This window comes from Dama dama, chromosome 22, assembly GCF_033118175.1.
Source record: "Dama dama isolate Ldn47 chromosome 22, ASM3311817v1, whole genome shotgun sequence".
Lineage (NCBI taxonomy): Eukaryota > Metazoa > Chordata > Mammalia > Artiodactyla > Cervidae > Dama > Dama dama.
Genome location: NC_083702.1, coordinates 5748708 through 5769265, shown reverse-complemented (window position 1 = coordinate 5769265; position 20558 = coordinate 5748708). Strand labels below are relative to the sequence as shown.

At 53.7% G+C, this 20558-nt stretch overlaps 1 protein-coding gene across 1 annotated transcript; it reads right to left on the bottom strand.

Annotated features, from left to right (window-relative positions):
- Positions 1-8298: 8298 nt before the first annotated feature.
- PNPLA5 (patatin like phospholipase domain containing 5) lies at positions 8299-20150 on the bottom strand. Its single transcript, XM_061123921.1, has 9 exons — positions 19958-20150; positions 19140-19372; positions 16923-16988; positions 16455-16664; positions 15169-15229; positions 13849-14034; positions 11827-11959; positions 8994-9110; positions 8299-8383 (listed from the first exon to the last, which is right to left on the bottom strand). Exons 1-9 carry the CDS (start codon positions 20148-20150, stop codon positions 8299-8301), a joined length of 1284 nt encoding a protein of 427 aa, XP_060979904.1.
- Between the last annotated feature and the right edge of the window lie 408 nt (positions 20151-20558).

Genomic DNA, 20558 nt, shown 5'->3' with positions numbered 1-20558 from the left:
GCCCCGCCGCCGCCGCTGCCGCCCCGCGCCCTAGCCCGCCGCCCCGCAGCCGCCGCGCGGCGCTCCTCCGCAGGCGTGACGTCACGGCGCTCCTCCGCAGGCGTGACGTCACGGCGCCGCCCGGCCCGTGCCCCGCCCCAGCCGGCGCGGGAGGGCGGGGCGGGGGGGGGTGGTGGAAAACGCTCCGTGTCGTGACGTCACGACGCCGGCGTGGACGCGGGCACGACGTCATGGTCCGAGCCCCGCCCCGGCCACCCCTCGCCCACCCTCCCTGAGGGCTGTCCAAGACCCCTCCCCCACCCTCCTCCTGGCCCACAGTCCGCATCACCTTCATCACGCACATGTTAACCAACCCAGGGATTCCAGCTTTTCTGCCCTTCAGCAAAGCTGCAACACAAACTCAAGAAACTGCAACTAGCAGTGACCTGAAAGATTCATTCATCATTCATTCAACAAATATTTAGGGAGCATCTGATCTGTACCCGCCACGGGTCGAGGGTCCAGACCAGTGATACTGGCAAGAGCCCAGCCCTCCTGGAGCTTACATTTGTGAATAACCAAGACAATTTCAGATCAGAATAGGACCTGTGAATAACACGCTTACAATATCCTGAGAGCAGGAAAGGGTTAAATCTGTTAATTGAAAATTTCCAGGGCCCACCCCAGAACTCAGGATACCCAAGACCCTTGGGGTAGTGCTCCCCAAGTCTGTATTTAAAACGTACTTCCTAGGCAGACTACAATTCGAGAACAACAGAATTCTGTAGAGGTTTTAGTACAACTCCTCATCCATTAACTCAAGAAACACACACAGGCAAAGCTCATTTTATTGTGCTTTGCAGATGCTGTGTTGTTTACAAATTGAACATTTGTGACAACCCTGCATTGTCAAATGATGGTTAGCAATTTTTGGCAATAAAACATTTGTTAATTAAGTCATGTACGTTCATGACTTTTTTTTTAAGGAACAGTGCTATTGCACAGTCCCTGACTGTGAAAAGGGAATGATACGCTCTACTTCTAGGTACTGTAGTTGAGAGGACAGAGATAATTACACCAGCAAGAATTCAGAGTGGTGGGACTTCCCTGGGGATCCAGTGGCTGAGACTGCACTCAATGCAGGAGACCCAGGTTGGATCCCTGGCCAGGGAACTAGATCTTCCATGCCACACAAAGACCAAAGATCCTGCAAGCTACAACTAAGACCCAGCATAGCGTAATTAATTAATTAATTAATTTAAAAAAGAATCCAGAGCAGTGCAGGTGGACAAGACCTACCTTCTCTCTCTCCTTCTTCTGCAGAATTGAGACACTCACAGTCTGGCAAGGGGGACATTGGCCACATGTACATGGTGGATGGAAAGTGCAAAGAGAGAATTAACTCTGATTCAGGGGGCTTGAGGATGTCTTTACAAAAATGCAAGAGAAGATTCCAAATACCAAGACATCATTAAGAACGATTAGGTAATGTCACAAAGACAGGTAGCCAGAGACTGGAGGAACTGAGCAAATAAATGAGCTGGTGTTTCAGATGAGGGTCTCACTATGGAAGAGCAAGGAAAAACCCTGTCCTTTTAGATTAGACTCTAAGGTATTTCATGAATTTAATATTTATTTTAAAAATCTATTTCTTATCTTTGCTGAAAAGGCCTTTAAGCACTGTATTCCAGCAAACCTAGGTATAGCCAGTGCCCAGATCTTGGTTTCTAAATACTTCCCCACCAAAAGGAACCAGAGTTTCTCAGAGAAAAGGCCACTTCCAGGGCTGGGCAAAGAAAGTACAAGATGAGCCTAAAATATTTTGGGGGCAGGAGAATAAACCATTAAAAATGATGGGGCTAGGTCAAAAGAATACAGGAGCTAGCTTGAAATTAGGAACAAATTAACACTTTGTACCTGTTAGACAAGAATTAGAAACAACTCAAATGTCCATTAACATTAGACTGGATAAATTGTGATATATTCATACAATGGAATTCTTACCAAACAGTGATTTAAAAAAGAACGATTGGTGTAGGCAATAGGTGAATTTCACAGTCAAAATGATGAACAGAAGAAGCTAAACAAAAGGCAGTATGTTGGATGATTCTATTCATATACAAATAAAGGACAAAAAAGCAGAGAGGGTTGTCTGGGCAAAGACACAAAAGTACCCTCTAGAGTATTAGAAACATTCTGTTAATGTCTTTCTTTCAGTGATGGTCACACAATGATATAAGCATAAATACAGATGAATACAGATGTGGATATAAATTTAGATGCGGATTCCATACCACAGTTAAAGATCCCAAATCACTTGCATGGTTTTCCCACCAAAAATTCATATCCTGGATCTAATAAATGAGGACAGAATACAAAACCTAAGGAAAGGAACCATTTGTGTAACAACTGACCGGTACTCTTCAAAAAATGCCAATGTCATGAAAGACAAAAAAAAAAAAGAGTTGAAAGAACTTGTTCTAGATAAAAGGAGACTAAAGATAATTGACAAGGACATTCTTGGGGCAATTTGCAACATATGAATATGGACTCTTTATAAGCTGGTAATATTGTATTATTGTAATGTAATATTGACAGAATTTCCTGGTGGCTCAGCAGTGCGTGTGTGCATACTCAGTCACTTTAGTTGTCTCCGACTCTTTGCCACCCCATGGACTGTAGCCCACCAGCCTCCTCTGTCCATGGGATTCTCCCATGGACAAGAATCCTGGAGTGGGTTGCCATGCCCCCCTCCTCCAGGGGATCTTCCTGACCCAGGGATCGAACTGACATCTCCTGCATCGAAGGTGGATTCTTTACCACTGAGCCACCAGGGAAGCCCTCACCTGCAGTGCAGGAGACGTGAATTTGATCCCTGGGTTGGGAAGATGCGCTGGGGAAGGAAATGGCAACTCACTCCAGTATTCTTGTCTAAGAAACCCCGTGGACAGAGGAGCCTGGCAGGTTACAGTCCGTGGGGTCACAAAAGAGTCGGACATAACCTGGCGACTAGACAACAGCAACATTGTATTAATTTTAAATTTCATGAACTTTAAAACTGTACTGTGGATATGTAAGAGAATGTTCTTTTTCTTAGCGGGGAGATGCTGAAATATTTGGGAGTGTAGAATTCTGTCTGCAACTTATTTTCAAATAGTTCTACAAAACAACACAATTATAACACTAATGTGTATACATACATTGAAAGAGAAGAAAATGTGGCAAATGCTACAGTTGGTGAATGTAGGTGATGATGTATATTCAGTGTTGTATTCTTTTTCCATCACTGCTATAGTGAATTACCACAAACTCAGCGGCTTTAAAACAACACATATTTATTATCTTACAGTTCTGTAGGTCATACGTCTAATGTGCGTGTCGCTACGCTAAAATCAAGGTGTTGGCAAAACTCTATTCCTTTCTGGAGGTTAAGGATGAAGCCAGTGTTCTGCCTTTTCCAGCCACTAGAGGCCACCCGCACTTCTTGGCTCGTGGTCCCTTCCTCCCTCTTCAAAGTCAACAATGCCGGGCTTACTATTTCTCATATCTTATTATTCTGATATTGACTCTTCTTCTATCTCCCTCTTCAACTTTTAAGATCCCTTATAATTATATTAGATCACCCCAATAAATAATCCAGGGTGATCTATTTTAAGGTCAGCTGATTAGCAAGCTTAATTCCATCAGCAACCTTAATTACCTTTGACAGATAACATAGTCACAGGTTCTGGGAAGACATGGACATTTTGTGAGGGGGTGGGGAGGTGTTATTCTTGCCTACTACAGTTGTATTACTTCTTGCAATTTTCCTCTTGACTTAATTTTTAGAATAGAAATCTAAAGAAAAATCTCTGTTAATATAAAAGAGCCTGAGTAACCCACCAAAAAAGCTACTAGACTGAATAAATGAGTTTAGCAAGCTCACAAGACACAGGACCAGCAAACAAAAATCAAATACTAGCAATAAACAACTAAAAATTGAAATTTAAAAAATACCCTTTGCAGTATCATCAAAAAAACATTAAATGCTTGGGAATAAATCTAAGAAAACATATGCAAAATTCATATAACAAAAGCTACAAAACATTGATAAGATAAATTTGTAAAATTAAAGAAATGGTGACACATACCCTGGTCATCAATTGGAAGACTCAACATTGTTAAGACACCTGTTCCTTTCAAAATTCATCTATAGAGCCTATGCAATCCCAAGTGAAGTCCCAATGGGCCCTTTTGTAGAAATTAACAAGCTGGCTCTAAAACCTATATAGAAAAGCAAGGTCACTAGACTAGTCAAAACTATTTTGAAAAAGAATAGCAAAGCTGGAATGCTCACACTACTTGATTTCAAGACTTACTATAAATCTATTTACCTTAAAGCTAGAAATCAAAAGTGTGGGATTGGTGTAAGCAGAGACATATAGATAAATGGAACAGGACAGAGTCTAGAAACAGACACACATGTGATTGACTCATTTTTGACAAAGGTATCTCTAAAGAGCAGGAAACAGAAGATTCTTAGGAGTCGAAACTACCCACTAAGTCCTGGTCTTCCCCATGGGTAGTGAACGCCTCTTCTCTGGGGATTGGTAAGAGGCTGGATAGTCTTTTGTCCTGAAGAGACTCTTCCTAAGCAAGTTCTCTGCCCTGAGAGATCCCCAAGGCTGCAGAGAGACTGAGGAGCGGCCGCCGGTCGCTGTCCGCAGTGCTGAAAGCGCACAGCTCATCAGATCCTCATGACCATCCAATGCCAGACTCTGGGTAGACACGGCACCCAGTGGCTCTGGTTTCGCTTTGTTTTATGTTCTGTCTTGATGTATATTTTCCTATTTGTAAGTACTATCAAATCTTTAAGACTATGCTGTCTTTTATTAGGGAAATGTCAAGCATATGCAAAAATAAAAAGAATAGTAGAATGAATTTCTATGTACCCATCACCCACTGTCAACTGTTACCAACTCAGGTTTCATCAACTCTCACCCACCCCTCCCCTTCTAAACTAATCCCTTCAGATTAGTTTGAAGCAACTAATGTGTTATGCCATTACCTTAACATAGATCTCTAAGAGATAAGAACTCTTTGAAATCACATTCCCAATACATTAACACAACTAAAAAGTAATGATTATTCCTTAACAACACCAAATATCCAGTTAGTGTACAGTCCCAGGCTTGTGGGTGGGATGCTAAGCTCAGAGGGGTTGAGGTATCTGAGGATACCTGATGAAGCCAAGATTAAGTGCTGGGGCAGAGGTCACCCAATAGCATCCCATGACCCCAGACATAGATGGGCACATGCCAACCTGTTGCCAAAGATGACCTTAAGAAAGTCTGAGCCCAGGGTGCTGGCTCAGGCAAGTGGTCACACCCACAGAGTGGCCCCTGAGGACACTAGTGCCCAGGAACTACAGGTTTCAATCACATTCCTGCCTAGACAGGTCTAATTCAATACCAGAATTTCTGCAGAAAATCCTGAGCTTCAATATTTATACCCAAGATTCTAGTGGGCAGACAGAATGGAACCACAGCCTGAGATAGTCTTTTTTTTAATGATCCTATTTATTTTAGTTTATTTACTGCTAATGTTTGTTTTTTATTTATTTGGCTCCCCTGAGTCTTAGCTGCAGCATGTGGGACCCAGTTGAACCCAGGGGTTGAACCCAGGCCCCCTGCATCAGAACCTGGAGTCTTAGCCACTGGGCCACCAGGGAAGTCCCCTGACCTAGTCTTGAATGCTAACTCCATCAATGATTTGCTGTGGGATCGGTGCTTCACATATCTGAGCCTCAGACTCCTTGTCTCTTTAACTTACCAGGGGACACTCCAAACCTGTTTTTACATCTGCAACCCCACTCCTGGAATGACTTTCTGCCAACCTAGAATCTAGGCTTTCGTAAAGACCCAGTTCAAAAACCTATCCCCCTGTGGCTAATCCCCTCCTGGAATCATCTCTCCTCCCTCTGAGCATGGTGATATTAATTGTCTCTGTTGTGGGCTCAGAGCAGAGCTGGAGGCCCTTTAGAAACCAACTAGTCCTCTGAAAGGAAAGGAAATGAAGAACTGATCGAGGAAAGAATTTGCTCAGCATTGCACAGCAGGTACGCAGTGAAGCTGTGGTTTTTCTGGAGATCCTTCCATTGCCTGGAGCACAACACGTGGGCACTTCCAGCCCTACCGCTTACCCCAACACACAGATCGACTCTGTGCCTTGGTTTCCTCACCCATAACGTGGGGCAGAATAACATTCACCTCCCAGAGTTGCTGTGAGAATTAACTGCAATGACTGGCTTTGAAAACTGTAAGTGGTGGGCGCTCATGAAGGCCAGACTCCCTTTTACCTTCACAGAAATAGCAGTAGAGGAACGTGAGCTCCCCGAGGCAGGGATCTGCCCCAGGCTCAGTTCACACTCAGCAGACAGCTGGCACTCAGAAAGCCAGGACTGGGAGCTGGAGAGCCACTCCCTTTTCTGCCCCACCCTCATCCCCAGACCCTCCTGGATTCTACTCACTGTTCAGTCACCTTTTGCTTCTCTGCTTTGACCGCCCGGCCGCCGCGCCCCCCGCCGCCACCGCCAATGACTGCCCAATCCAAACAGTGCCCTTCACGCCCCAACCTCTGCCTACCCCACAATTGCCTTGCTGGCCACAGTGCACCCCATCACCCCCCTCTTCACTCTCAACTCCAGGCTTTTGCAAGTGCTGGTCCCTCTTTGCACGTGCTGTTCCCCTTGCTCGCAAAACTCTCAGCCGGCTCTCACCTCTCATCTCAGACCTCATGTCCAGCCCCACCTCCTCAGAGAGGCCCTCCAAGACCACCTGGCCCCAGGTTGCTCCCCACCCCTGATAAACTACCCCACCCCCATCAGTCTCACCCTCCTGTCTCCTCACAGAACTGCCATCCCTGGAAATGATCTTATTTTCACCTTTTCCTGTTTCCTGTTTAGCTATTCTCGTACCCCCACTAGAATATAACTTTTGTTCACAGCTGTGTCCCCAGAGCCTATAACTCGTTAAGTTAGATGAATGAATGAATATGTCTTTTGTTCACACATTTATTCCTTTGCTTCTTTTTCTCTCACACCTGCCTCCATGTCTCCACCCTTCCCAGTCCTCCTGGGGCTGAGTGTCTCTTAAGGGCCTGGCCAGGGCTCAGTGTGGGCTCTGCTCTCAGGATGGGAAGAGGAGCGACTGCTGAGAGAGGCTGGAGGAGGTCTGGTGTCCCAGCAACTTCTGCACCCGAGAGAGGGAGGGGCCAGGCTGGAGGCTCTGCTCATCAAAAATCTTTTTAAGGAACACACTGGGGAGACCTGTGGTGGTGGCAGCCAGGGGCCTTTGGGAACCCCAACAGAAGCACACGTAGCTGAGATTCTGAGATTTTAATCCCTCTCTCTCCTCCCACCCTCCCATCTCCTTCCGGGGGTTCCCTGGGGAAGAGACCCAGAGGAAGTCAGAGGTCAAGGTTTCTAGAGTGATGCAGAGCATGGGGATTACCCCCCAAGGGCTAGCGCAAGACAGAGAATGTCAGAAAGGATCAGAGAGGCAGCACTCCTCACCCTGACATTTCCATTTGTTCCCTGATCAGTGCAAGTGAAAGGATCAGTCGCTCCGGGGTATCTGACTCTGTGTTACCCCATGTAGCCCACCAGGCTCCTCTGTCCATGGAACTCTCCTGGCAAAGATCCTAGAGTAGGTTGCCATTTCCTTCTCCAGGGGATCTTCCTGACCCAGGGATCGAACCTAGGTCTCTTGCATTGCAGGCAGATTCTTTATCGTTTGAGCCTCCAGGGAAGCCAGGGATCTGATATGAGCCTGTAGCATTTTTCTCCACCTTCCCTGAAGTACCTTGCACACTGCTCTATGACACATCCAAACCCTTATTCCCCGAGGTGCTGCCCCAAGTCCTCCAAATGGAAATTCTAGAACCAGACATGTGTCTCAGCCCCTGCCTTCCTTCCTCCCTGTGATGAGACAGGATGACCTGGGCACACAGTGACCTGGAGGTATACCAAGAGGCTGCGTCTCACCCAGAAAAGAAGAACCTGAAGCCCCAGGAGTGGAGTGGGAAGGGGTGCAGAGAGACTCAGGAGGGCCTCTTCTCACTCCTGGGGGCCACCTGCTCACGTGGCCTGTGACAGAGTCTCTGTCCTCTCCACCCTCCACGTGGCTGACAATTCCAGTGCCCACCCTGGCCTAGGGGTCTGGCTCTGAGCTCTGGGAGATGGGTCAGGACTCAAGGACTGGGGGCAGGTGCGGGCACAGAACAAGGGCCATGATGGGAGGCAGGGGAGGCCAGTCACTGGGCTGGGCTGGCACGGTCCCCTCAGGCCTGATGGGTGGGTCTGGGCTCCTTGGCCAGGTCCTTGGGAGGATCGGCTTTAGGCTGGAGGGGGCTGGTGACAAGCAGGCTGTGGAAGAAGCAGAAGCCAGCAAAGGCAAATTTTCAGAGCCTAGGATTGGATGAAGCCCTGGGTTGCTTTTCTCCCAAATTCAGCAATAAACCCTTATCCTGGCCAAGCGGGGGTAGCAGGAAGGTTCCAGGGTAGCCGCTGCCTGGGAACACAGTGCCGACTTCCTTGTTTAGCAAATGGTGCCAGGTGGGTGTAAGGGGCGGGGTGGGAGGGGGGAAGGCTGGGGTCTCCAGTGAGGAGGGAGGGCAGGTTGGGGACACCCCACACCAGGCCCGGGGGAAATCTGGAAGGATGGCAGGAGGACTGGTGGGGATCTGGCAGAGCAGAGAGATCCACTCATGCCCCGTGACCTCAGGCCGTCCCTGGGGATGAAGGGAGCAGGGTGACCCTCCCCAAGACTGATGGATGTGACTGGCCAGCTCCTGCCTCGAGGCCACCATGGGTCTGGCCCACAGCGGGGACCCAGCATGTGTTCCGGGGCTGCACGAATGGGTGGATGGGGACACGGATGATGCGACTGCCCGCCCAGGGTCCGGGGAACCAGCGAGCACCTCCCCTCCCCCAGCGCAGCCACCTGCCCTGCCCTAGGCCCGTCTGCCCGTCTCACCCGACCAACCTGAGGAGCTGGTCTTTTGTCCTGGAATAGACCTCAAGGGCCAAGCTCCTCAGCAAGCCTTGCATCCACCGCAAGTCGGCCGGCACATCCGGCAGCCACGCCACCAACCTGGAGAAGAGGCAGCAACAGCGGCCCTGGTCTGTGCCCAGCCGAGCGTGCAGCCTGGCAGAGAGCCCACCCTCCCCACGGGGCTGGAGCAGAGCTAGGGTCCCCCGCACCCAAGCTCCAGGGCTAAAGGAAGGATGAAGCAGGATATGGAGCTCCAGCCGCATTGACTGTACTGCGGAGCATGTCGGCACCTGCAGAGGCAACAGGGGGCAGGGAACGATCCCCACAGACCATGAACTTGATGGAGACCGCCAGGCCCTCGGGGTCATCGACTCCAAAGGGCACAAGTGGGAAGCCCTGGGGTGGAAAGGCCAGGGCTTTGGGGTCAGGCTGGCTTGCGCTGCAGCCCTGCTGCCCTGTTCATCCGCTGTGTGATCTCAGCAGGTCAGGGAATCTTTGGGGGCCTCAGTTTCTCTCTAAGCAAGTGAGGACCATCACCTCACCGCCTCCGTGTTTCTGTCCCACCCCCTCCCTGAACAGCCACTGCCCTCCACCCTTCACACCCCTTCATCCACACTCCTTTAGGCTGCCGGTGGCTTCCTAACACATCTGACCTCCTGCCCAGCATCCTCCTGGGGCTCCCCACATAGACCACACAGGATCAGCAGAGGGCAGCATCACCCAAATACAGCTGAGAGGACGCCTGGCCAGGCACTTTCTGAGACTCAGACGGCCCACCGGGTGTACTGCGACAAGCCAAACGTGAATTGAACCGTCCCCTCCCTTGGTTCCAGACCTTCTGCCCCTATCATTGTAACCTATATGTTGAGTATGTGCATGCTCAGTCGCTCAACTTTGTCTAACTGTTTTCGACCCCATGGACAGTAGCTTGCCAGGCTTCTCTGTCCATGAGGTTTTCCAGGCAAGAATACTGGAGCAGATTGCCATTTCCTGCTCCAGGAGATCTTCCTGACCCAGGGATCGAACCTGCATCTCCGGCTTTGCAGGCAGATTCTTTATCATCTGAGCCACCAGGGACACCCCAAACTTAAAGTTATGTTCTGCCCCAGGGTGTTTTTTGAGGGTGCTATTGTTGCTGTTTAGTTGCTAAGTTGTGTCCGATTCTTTTGGGACCCCATGGACTGTATCCTACCAGGCTCCTTTGTCCATGGGATCTTTCAGGCAAGAATACTAGAGTGGGTTGCCATTTCATTCTCCAGGTCTCTTCCTGACCCAGGGATCAAACTCACTTCTCCCTGCATTAGCAGGCAGATTCTTTACGACTGAGTCACCAGAGAAGCCTCAAAACATCACCCTGCTTTGGCCAGTAACCGAACCCGGGCCTCCCACGTGACAGGCGAGAATTCTACCACTGAATCACCAATGCTGTGGTTGAGCATGTAGGTTACAGAGAAGACCCCTGTGGTCTGGGCAGGTGGCTCCATTAATGAATGCTCTTACAATGATCTCCTTTTTGTAACTGAAATGGCTATAACTTGCATTTATCTTTTTTGATTTCAACTTGTGGTTGCAGTCTAAAAGCTCCACATAAGGAAAAGTCCACATCAGCAGAAAGCTGTCTCCCAGCTTTGGGTCACCAGCAGTTCAGACAGCAGGGCTGACCCAGTCATGGACTCTGCATAGAGCAAGATAGAGACACATGACTCGCTGTCACAGACCTTCTTCCGGGGACTGGGGAACTTTTAAAAAAATACAGATCAATACATGACACTTTCCCTGCTAGAATCCTCCTTGGCCTTCCTGTAACCATCAGGATAAAGAACACACCCCTCACCTGGCCACAGACCCCTGTGTGTCTAGCCCCTGCCGGCTTCCTCAGCTCCATCTTGTACACGCTCCAGATTTTGGCTTCAGCCACACTAGCCTCCCTTTCTGCTCCTCAGACGAGCTTTACTCCCTCTGCCTTCTGCCCCAGGACCTTTGCACATGCTGCTCCATCCTTCTTGGCCTAGTGGACTCTTACTCATTCCTCAGGTTACAGCTCCAAAGTTATCTCCTTTAAGCAGCCTTTCCTGATCACATAGCCTGTCTTGTGAGTTGCCCCAGTTCCCAGCCACTGTACACCTCTCCTAGGAATCCATAGCCACTGTTGATCTCTCTAGGTATCCGTAGGCACAGCTGGATCACACAGATAAATATGTGACGATCGGTGGGCTGTGATCCCCAAAAGGTCAGGGCTGGGGCTCAGTCGGTCCTGCCTCCTGGCCCCCAGTCAAGGCTTGACCCTTGATGGGCCCTCAATAACTGTTGGTGGAATGAATGAACAAACAACAGGGATTGATCCATTAACCAGCAAAGTTAGACGGTTAGTGAGGGCCTAGTCTGCTAGTCTGCTCTAGAGAGGCTTCATTTTACAAAAGAGGAATCTGGGGCCCAGAGAGGTCAAGATACCTGGCCTGGGCCACACAGTTAATCTGAGGCAGACCACCCCCTAGAGCTACCCTCAGAAAGAACTCATTCCCTCTGAGGCTCTGACAAGTGGAACAATGGACCAAAGATCCTAGAGATGGGAGGGTCCAGGCTGACCACGAGACCCCGTTTCCAGTGGACTAAAGTCACAGCTGTTACCCAACCACCCCATCAGTCCCATCTCCCAGAGGAGACCAAGACTCCTCAGGGCCTGCAGCCAGCGTCAGGCGGTGTGGGGACACCAGCCCTGCTCTGCCCCCCGCCCCAGTGTGCCAGCTGCCCTTCCTGCCACAGGCACCTGTCTCAACAGGTCAGACCCTTCCCAGGACCCCTGGCCATACCTCACCTTCTGCTCCGGAAGTAGACGTACTCAAAGGGCAGCGTGCAAGGCAGCAGCAGGTACGTCAGCACCCGCCCGGGCCCCGAGCGGCAGAAAGAGGCCCAGGCACCGGGGTCCCGCATGCAGGCTTTCTTCAGTGCTATGAGAGAGGCCACGGTTTCCCCCCCACCCCTCCAGCTGCCCCCTCAAGGTCACCCTTAGGGAAGACAGCCCGAGCCCCTCTCCACCTCCCACGGCCCACAGAGGACACCCCCACTCCCAGCCAGTCTGCAGGGGAAGCAGCTGCTTTGATGGAGCCCCGCCCAGGCTCCCTCATTAGTCCCGAAATGGCAGAGTGTGCCCCTTTCACAGATGAGTGGACTGAGGCTCAGAGCAGAGCAGTGACTCAGCCAAGCCCATTGCCAGGAAGTGGTGGGGCCAGGGTGGAACCTGTCAGGCTCCCTGCACTTCTTCCACCTCTCCTGCCCCTCTGGAAAGTCTGCTGCGGCCCCTGGGGGGACAAGTGCCCACCATACCTCCTTCCCATAACATCGGCGCTATTGATGACAGCAGCTGTGACCACAAGACCACTTCCTAAGCCCCCAGCCCCTTAACTGATCAGAGTGCAAGGGCCCAGCATCCTGGCTGGCAGACAGCCAGAACCCAAATCCTGACCTCCAGACTATGGCTTGGCCATGCACACACCACGAGCCTCAACTCCAGGTTCCTGAAAAACACAGTCCCAAGACCTGGCTCCCAGTAACCTGCCGTGTGGCCCAGGATGGGTCCCTTCCTGTCCCTGAACCAGGGCACCGCCTCTGAAAAATGGGATACGGGTGGGATCTCCATCAGTAGAGGCGGCCAGGATTAGGAGATACTGTAAAGGCCTTCAGAGGCACTCTCTGGTGCCCCCTTGTGGCGGCAGGGCCACCGCCGGGGTTCCAGAGCCCCAGGCTTGGACCTCAGGGGCTCAGCCCAGATGCAGACCTGCGTCTTTGTGCCCTCTGTGGTCTTCCAGGCAGAAAGAGGGGCTCGCCTCATTTCCTCACCCACCCGCTTGCCCCTGCTCTGGCCTTGACCACCATCACCTCTCCTCCCAGCTTCCCACCTCTTCAGCCTGTCTCCTCTCAGCTAGGTGCAGCCAACACTGGGACCCAGAGTTCAGAGCAGCCGTGAACTCTGAAAGTGAGGGGTCGCCCCCACCCCAGCAGCTCCCAGTCTCTTTCCTCCTGCAGCTTTTGAGGCCATCTGCCCCACCCTCCAATCCTTCCCAATCTGATCGCTGCTAACCCACCTCTCCCTCAGCTGCAGGGGCCCCCGCCCCTCCCCACCAACCCCAGGACATTTGCACAGGCCACGCCCACCGCCTGGTTGCTCATCTGGCCCCTCTTTTGCTTGGCCAGCTCCTCCATTCACACCTCACTGAGATGCTGCTCAGACTCCCACTCCCATGGCCACGACATGTGCCTGTCCTTTCCTGTTGGGGCCTTTGTGACTTTAGGTCACCGAGCAGGAGGGCTGACTAATTGCTTTGCCAGCTGGGTGACCTTGGGCAGGTCACTTAAGCTCTCTGTGCTATGGTTTCCTCAACTGTCCAGGGGGGACCATTCAGTACCATCCTCAGAGTATTTGGGGCAGGGGATAAAATGAGTCTGTCTCCACCTGGAAAGCCTGTGTGTGCCTCTCCTTTGCCCCTCGGCACCTTCTGCCCTTCCCTGGGCAGTGGGCAAAGACCTGGCTTTCTCAGGCACAGACTTGGGTTCGAATCCCCCAGTTGTGGGTCCTGAGACCTTGGTGAGCCCCTTCCCTTCTCTGAGCTTCAGTTTCCTCATCAGCAAAATAGGTGATGAAAAACACTCGGGCCCGCTCGGGTTGTGGTGAGGAGTGAAGGGGGCAAGGTGTAAGAGGCCCTGGGCATCATGCCTGGCACGCCTGAGTCCTCTCCTCTTGCAGACCACGAACACCTTCAAGGCGGGGTCCCCGGCCCCGGGCCCCCCCACATGCAGGGCACCTGGAAGGTGAGCCCAGATGGGACGGGAGGGGCAGTACCAGCCTCCAGCTCCGGGGAGAGCTGCTCAAAGTCGGGCACGTCCTTGACCAGCACGTTGGGCACCGCCCAGTTGAGCGACAGGCCTGCCTCCTGGCCTCCGTCGTGGGCAGCGCCTGGGGCCCCATCAGCTGGGGCTGGGGGTTCCTTAGACACCAAGCTCCACAGTACTGGCTCCTTGGTGAGTCCTGGGTGGGGGGAGAGGGGGGACGCCACAGCTGGAGCCTCCCGGTGACACTGACCTCACCAGCACCCCATGCGGCCCTCCCCACCCGCGCCCCTTGGCGCCCAAAGCCAGCTCTGGGGACCCGTTGGCTGCAGGATGGGCGGGCCCTCGGCGGGTCCTGAATGACTTCGTCCTGCGCTCCCTGGCCCCACTCTGTCTGCCGTCTGATTCCTGTGTGCTTTCTAGGGGTTCACAGGCCCCAGGCCCAGAAGACCCAGCCTAAGACTCGGATCCTGGGGTCACCACCGCCAGCTCCGTGATCTAACAGCTCCGCACGTGGCTTCCCTCCCTAGAAAATGGGGGGGAAACTTAGGACCTGCTGTGTGTGGTTGTTCAGATGCAATGAATACACAAGGCTCGAGCCTAGGTCGGAGCTTTCTATGTCTGAACATATTATGTGCTCAGTGAGTGCTTCCTGCTGCCGAGGGTTTGGGGCCATAGAGTGGGGGTCAAGGGACATGGGCTCTGGAGCCAGACGGCCTGAGTTCAAGTCTCAGCTCTACCATGTTGAAGAGCACGGCCCTGTGGGATGACAGCCAAGCTCTCCAGCTAAGAAGACCTCTCTGACCGGCCCAGTGCTCTGTCTCACACACACACACACACACACACACCCCTATGGCCCCACTGATGTATGCACCCTCGAAGTGCCAAGTTCTGTGCCTTTGCTCTTGCCCTTCTTCTCCCTGCCTAAAGTGCCCTCTTCCTTCCCATTGTCAATATTTCTGTAGCCTTCATGACTAGTTAAAACCCAGCGTATCAGTCACCACCTCCAGGAAGTCCTCGTTGCCCACCCCACCCACCAGACTGGGTCAGGTGCCCCCACTGGGCTCCCGTGACCCTGAGCATCCCTCCATCATCCCGGGGGATGTCTCTCTCTTGATCTGTCCCCCTCGCCCCAGGCAGCAGGCAGCTGGAGACTAGGAGACATGTGCGATTCCTCCCTGGGTCCCCAGCATCCGGCACAGAGCAGACGCTGAGGAAGAGAATGAATGAGCCAAGGTCCCTGAGAACTCAAATAGCTGAGAGGCGGGATCTACCTGGCACTCACATGGGGGGGGGGGGTGATGCCCAGCTCCTGTGGGGGGCTGCCACCTACCGCGTCTCTCCAGGAACCTCAGGGCATCCAAGTAGCCTTGTCTGCAGCTGTCGGCCATTACCTGCCAACACACAGGTGAGGCTGGGGTGCAGCAGGCCTGCGCCACCCCTCGAGCCAGTAGCCACAGGCCAGAGACTCATCTTCAACTGGATCCCAGGGCAGCCTGGGCTTCCCAAGACCCCCTCTCAGCAGGACTCGAGGACCCCGAGTGTCCCTGGCCAGCACTGAATGGGGAGAGTCCCAGGACCTCAGGGGGGAGGCATCTTCTCCAGCAACTCCCTCCCGACAGCTTCATTCACCTTCCCACTCTGAGACACCCTGGGGGCTGGGGGCTTTTGCTCCAGACTCTCCTTTTCTGGCCTCAGTTTCCCCCTCTGGAAAATGGGATCACAAGGCCTGGCCAGGAATGTCTGAGCCCTACAGATCAATACACAGCAGTGCCCTTTGCCCTTGGGTGTTCATGGCCAGGACCACCCTGAGATGGCCAAGGCTCTCAATCAGAGCCCTACCAGAAGCAGAGTCACCTGCAGGCCTCGCCTTCCTCAGCTGTAAAATTGGGCTGAGATTTTCTGTCCACTCCATGGGTGTAGGGAGGATCAGCTTAAATGAACAGGACTTTGTTTCATGAATTAAAAAATACTACACAACCATAAAAGAAGTGGAGGACTAGGGGAGGGCCAGAGTGTGACTGGCATGAAGGAGCTTGTTAGGATGACAAACGGTTATCAAATCACCCACGTCCCAGAAATTCCCAAAGAGCAAAAAGCAGGAAACGGGGGTCTATTGTCCACCTTTTTCTGTGCTTGTACCTTGCTGCCTTACAGAAGGTCAGTCTGGCCACAGTCTAGGGCAGCCGTTAAGACTGATCATGGGTTCGGGCTAGCTGAGGATCTGAAGTCTGGCTTTGCTGTTTCCAGGCTGTGTGACTTTGAAGAAGTTGCTTACCCTCTCTGAGCCTCGGTGTCCTTCCCTGAGGAATGGAGATGACCGCAGTACCTTGTCACCGAGCCTAACCCTGAATAGCACCCTCAGAGGCCTGGCTTAAACCCCATTTCAGCAGAGGTGGCCTTGGGGTGCTGCCCTGACATGAAGCATGAGTCAGGACACATCGGGAGCCCAGGCTGTGTTTAAGGGCTTGACCGTGAGGCTCAGGACACACACCCTAACTGCCCCGAGCTTGTGGGGAGGGCTCCCGGGCACAGGGTCTGACTCACGGGGCACTAGCTCACGGCCAAGCCTCTAACACCTTCAAGGCTGGTAACGGGGAGTGGGGGGGCCAGACCTACCTCGGGGCTGCAGGGGATGAGGGAGGTGATGCCCAGGAAGAAGTTCTCGGTGGAGATCTGGAAGCTGGCGTTGAAGGCATTCAGCTCGTGTATGCTAGCCGAGCTGCTCTGGGGACAGATGTCCACCGTCCCATGGAAGGGCGACACGGTGATGGCGGAGGGCGAGTCCGCGAAGGGCAGGTTGTTGCTTAAAGCGCCGTCAATGTAGCGCTGCAATTCAGGGGGCCTGGCTGCCCTGGAGGTGCTCTCCACCCACACGGCCACGAAGCCACCCCCGGAAACTGGCTGCAGCAGGTCACCTCCAGCTGCCCCGAACCACCAGGCCAGCCCCTAACCTGGGCTGCTCTGAGCACCTCTGGGACCAGGGTGTGGGGGCAGCTGACACACCCAATAAGTGCTCCAGGAGCCCTGGTTCCTCCACCCACACACCCCTCGGTAGGGCTGGGGCAGCCCCCGAAGTGCACTCACCTTCCCTCTGAACGTGGGAGGAATCGTCCCACAGTAGAAAGGGAAGTACACAGAGCAGACCAAGGCCTGGGGAGATAAGCCAGTGATAACACAATCGCTTACGTTCCCAGAGTTCAGGACCCGCTCTGGGCATGCAGACTAACCCAGAACAGCCCACACCGGAGTCAGGAGAGCCGTGTCCAGGGAGGGGAGGTATCACCTCGTCCCAGCCTAGTTCTCAGAGTTAAGAAGGGATTTGAGGGTTTGGTGCTTAGGGCTCAGCGCTTCCACTGCAGGGGCAAGGGTTCAATCCCTGGTCAGGGAACTAAAATCCTGCAGGCTGTGGAGTGCAGCCAAAAAACAGAAACGTAGGAGGCGATTTGAACAGGAGTCCATTGTGACACCTGCCCTCCTCTTCCTGCTAGGTCCCTTGCTGACTCAGGACTGTTGCTGGGACTTTTCCCTCAAGGATAGACAGACACCAAGTGCCATTTCTCCTTTATCCAACTGCCAGGAATTCTCCACCGAGAATCTAGGTATGTCTCCTAAAGTGTGTTCTCTGGACCAGGGGTCATCCTACCAGGGGCACCTCTGACAAGATCCCTGATTCTCTCCCCATTTGGAAAACACTGTCCACCCCTCCCAGTAGAGGCTCTAACAAGTCCTGCGGTGAAAAAGATGCTTAACAGAGACCCTGATACGAGTGACGTTTGGGGGCTGGAGAAGTCTCCGTTGGCGGGAGGGCGGCTGTCCTGTGCATTGCAGGATGTTTAACAACATCCCCAGCTTGTACCCTGTAGCTGTCAGTAATTTGTGCTCGCAAGCGCGCGTACACACACACACACAAACTCACATAGAGCTGTCACAGCCAAAAATGTCTCCAATGTTGCTAAATGTCTCCAGGTGGGAAAATCACCCTTAGTTGAAAGCCGCTGACCTAGGACCTACCAGACTCATCGAGCATAGAACCTGTCTCTTGGGACTCGACTTCTGGAAACATCCCTCTAGCACTTTCTGGGAGATGCAGAACCCATCCCACCTCTGACAGGGTAGAGGTGCAGCTGAGAGCTTTGTTCCCATGGATTCGTCATCAGAGCACCAGCAGCTAGCGTTTACTGAGCACCTGCTGAGTGCCAGGCCCTGCGCTATGTGCCATCCAGACCCGGATCTGGGACACTCATACTATGTGCCATCCAGACCTGGATCTGGGACACTCATACTATGTGCCATCCAGACCTGGATCTGGGACACTCATTGGAGTCCCAGGAGCCCATGGACTTGAACTCGCAGCAAAGGACTGGCGCCTCTCTTGCACACACTGGGCTTCCCGCCTGCCGATGCGGGAGACACGGAGACGCAGGTTTGACCCCTGGGTCAGGAAGATCCCGTCGAGGAGGGCATGGCAACCCACCCCAGTATTCCCTCCTGGAGAATCCCATGGACAGAGGAGCCTGGTGAGCTACAGTCCGGGGGTCGCAAAGAACTGGACACGAATAGAGTGACTTAGCACAGCACTGCATACACCGGTCAGCACCCAGAGATGGTCCCCGTGTGGGGCGATGGGGCACCATGGTGAAGAGGATTCTGTTGCAGGGACCCGGGTGGCAAGGCTGAGCAGAGCTGTGCCCGACACTTCTCTGAGCTCCCCAGGGACCCTGCCCCTCCTTGATTCAGGGGCTCCCTGTTGTATCCCCCGATTTTATTCCAACACTGGATTGTTTCTTATTTCGTTACATGAGCTTGTGGCCATTATCTGTACCCTCACAGGTTTGAATAGGAGCCCCCAGAAGACAAGGATTTTTGTCTGTGTCATTCTGCTGTCCCCACTTGGGGTGGTGACTGGCACATAATAGAGAATCGATGCTTCCCTGCTGCATCAAAAAGCACCTTGAGGACCAGGTTAGGGTGGACAGGCACCCCCCCCTCCAGGAAGAGCAGACCCAGGGGGGCCCCGACTGAAGAAGCCTGAGTTGACCGCTCTACCCCAGCCATACCCTCCGTGTACAGCTGAGAGGCCTCCGAACAGCAGGCTCGGGAGCCATACTCACGTGGCCGCCCCCCCTGTGCAACTCAACTCCCTCGTTAGTAAACAAAATGAGGTCTATCTCCTGCTTGATCCGCACCCCCTTCCCAGGGCCCCAGAGCAGAGTCTGCCCTGGAAGGCGCCTGCAGGTCACTGGGGCAGGAGATGGCACTCACGCACCTGCTGCCAGGCCCTGGGTCCCGCCCCCTGCTCACCTCGATGACCTCATCGCGGGTGGCGAAGTCGGTGACAATGACGTTCTCACCGTCGGGCCAGTGGGTCAGCGAGATGCCCAGCCGCTGGGAGGCCAGGATGTGAACGTCGGCGGGCATCCAGTCTTGCAGGTCCTGCCTGATGGTCTCGATGGGCGTGAAGGCAGGGTGGAAGATGCCTAGGCTCAGCTGCTCCACTTGCTTGACCACGGCCATGAGGCGGGAGCAGCACAAGTCTGCAGGGTGGGGGAGGGAGGGGGGTCCTCAGCCCCTGACCTCCCTCCCGGGTGCCATGGGAATGAATGGTCTCCCCCCTCCACTCCAGCTCAGAATTTGCATCCAGTGCTGCTTCCAAACGCTCTGTGCAGGGGGCTTCCCTGGTCGTCCAGTGGCTAAGACTCTGGGCTCCCAAAGCAAGGGGCCTGGGTTCCATCCCTGGTCAGGGATCCCTAGATCCCACATGCTGCAACTAAAAGATCCTGCATGCCACAACTAAGGGACCAGGCACAGCCAAATAAATAAATATTAAAATAAATAAATAAATGCTCTGTGCAGCCTCTTGACCTTGGGAACAGTCTTCCAGGCTCTAAACCTCAGATCTATCCTCTGGAAAATGGGGATGCCGGTGGTCCCACGTCCTTGGGGTTCTCATAAGGATTAAGTGGGAAGGGGCTGGCTGTAGGGAGCGCAGGGCACCGCGCCAGGCTCCCTGAGACACCCCTCTCCAAGCCCACCCTCGCGGGTTGGAATCAGCGTCGACTGGGGCATGCAAGCCGATGCTCCCTGCGCTCCTGGTCCACGCAGACAGTCGCCGGACTCACCAACAGACAAGCCGCTGACGACGCTGACGGCTACGAGCGCCCCGGAGGAGGAGCCATAGAAGCGGCTGGCGCCGCGGAGGAGGCGGGGGGCGCGCTGCCTCAGGCAGTGGACCACCCCCACGTGGTAGAGGCCCAGGAAACCCGCGCCCGCGAAGGATAGGCTCCAGCTGCCCTCCTTCTCGAAGCAGCTCATGGCGACGGGGTCGGACCCAGGGATGCGGCCGGAACAGGGTCGGGAGCGGGTGATCGCTGGCGGACGGGGCAGAGAGGGGGTGCTCCAGCGGGAAGCTTCACTGGTTGAGTGCAAAGTAGGACTTGTGGCCAAGAGGTGAAGCTCAGGCGGGAGCCCAAGCCCCGCCCCCGGGCTGCATCACCCGCCCCACCAGCCAATGAGGTCCCTCGAGCCGAGACCCCCGCCCCCATCCCCCTCCCCAGGTGTGCCCTGGAAGCGTCAGCACGGTGTGAGCACCTTAACGCACCCCGACACGCACGCCCTTGGTCCGGAGCACAGTCCCAGCTTTCTGGGTGATGGGGCCTCAGGTGAGCGGGACCAGCTCTTCTGCCATGTCTCTGGCAGTCGTGAAGGGAGGGCTGTTCTGGC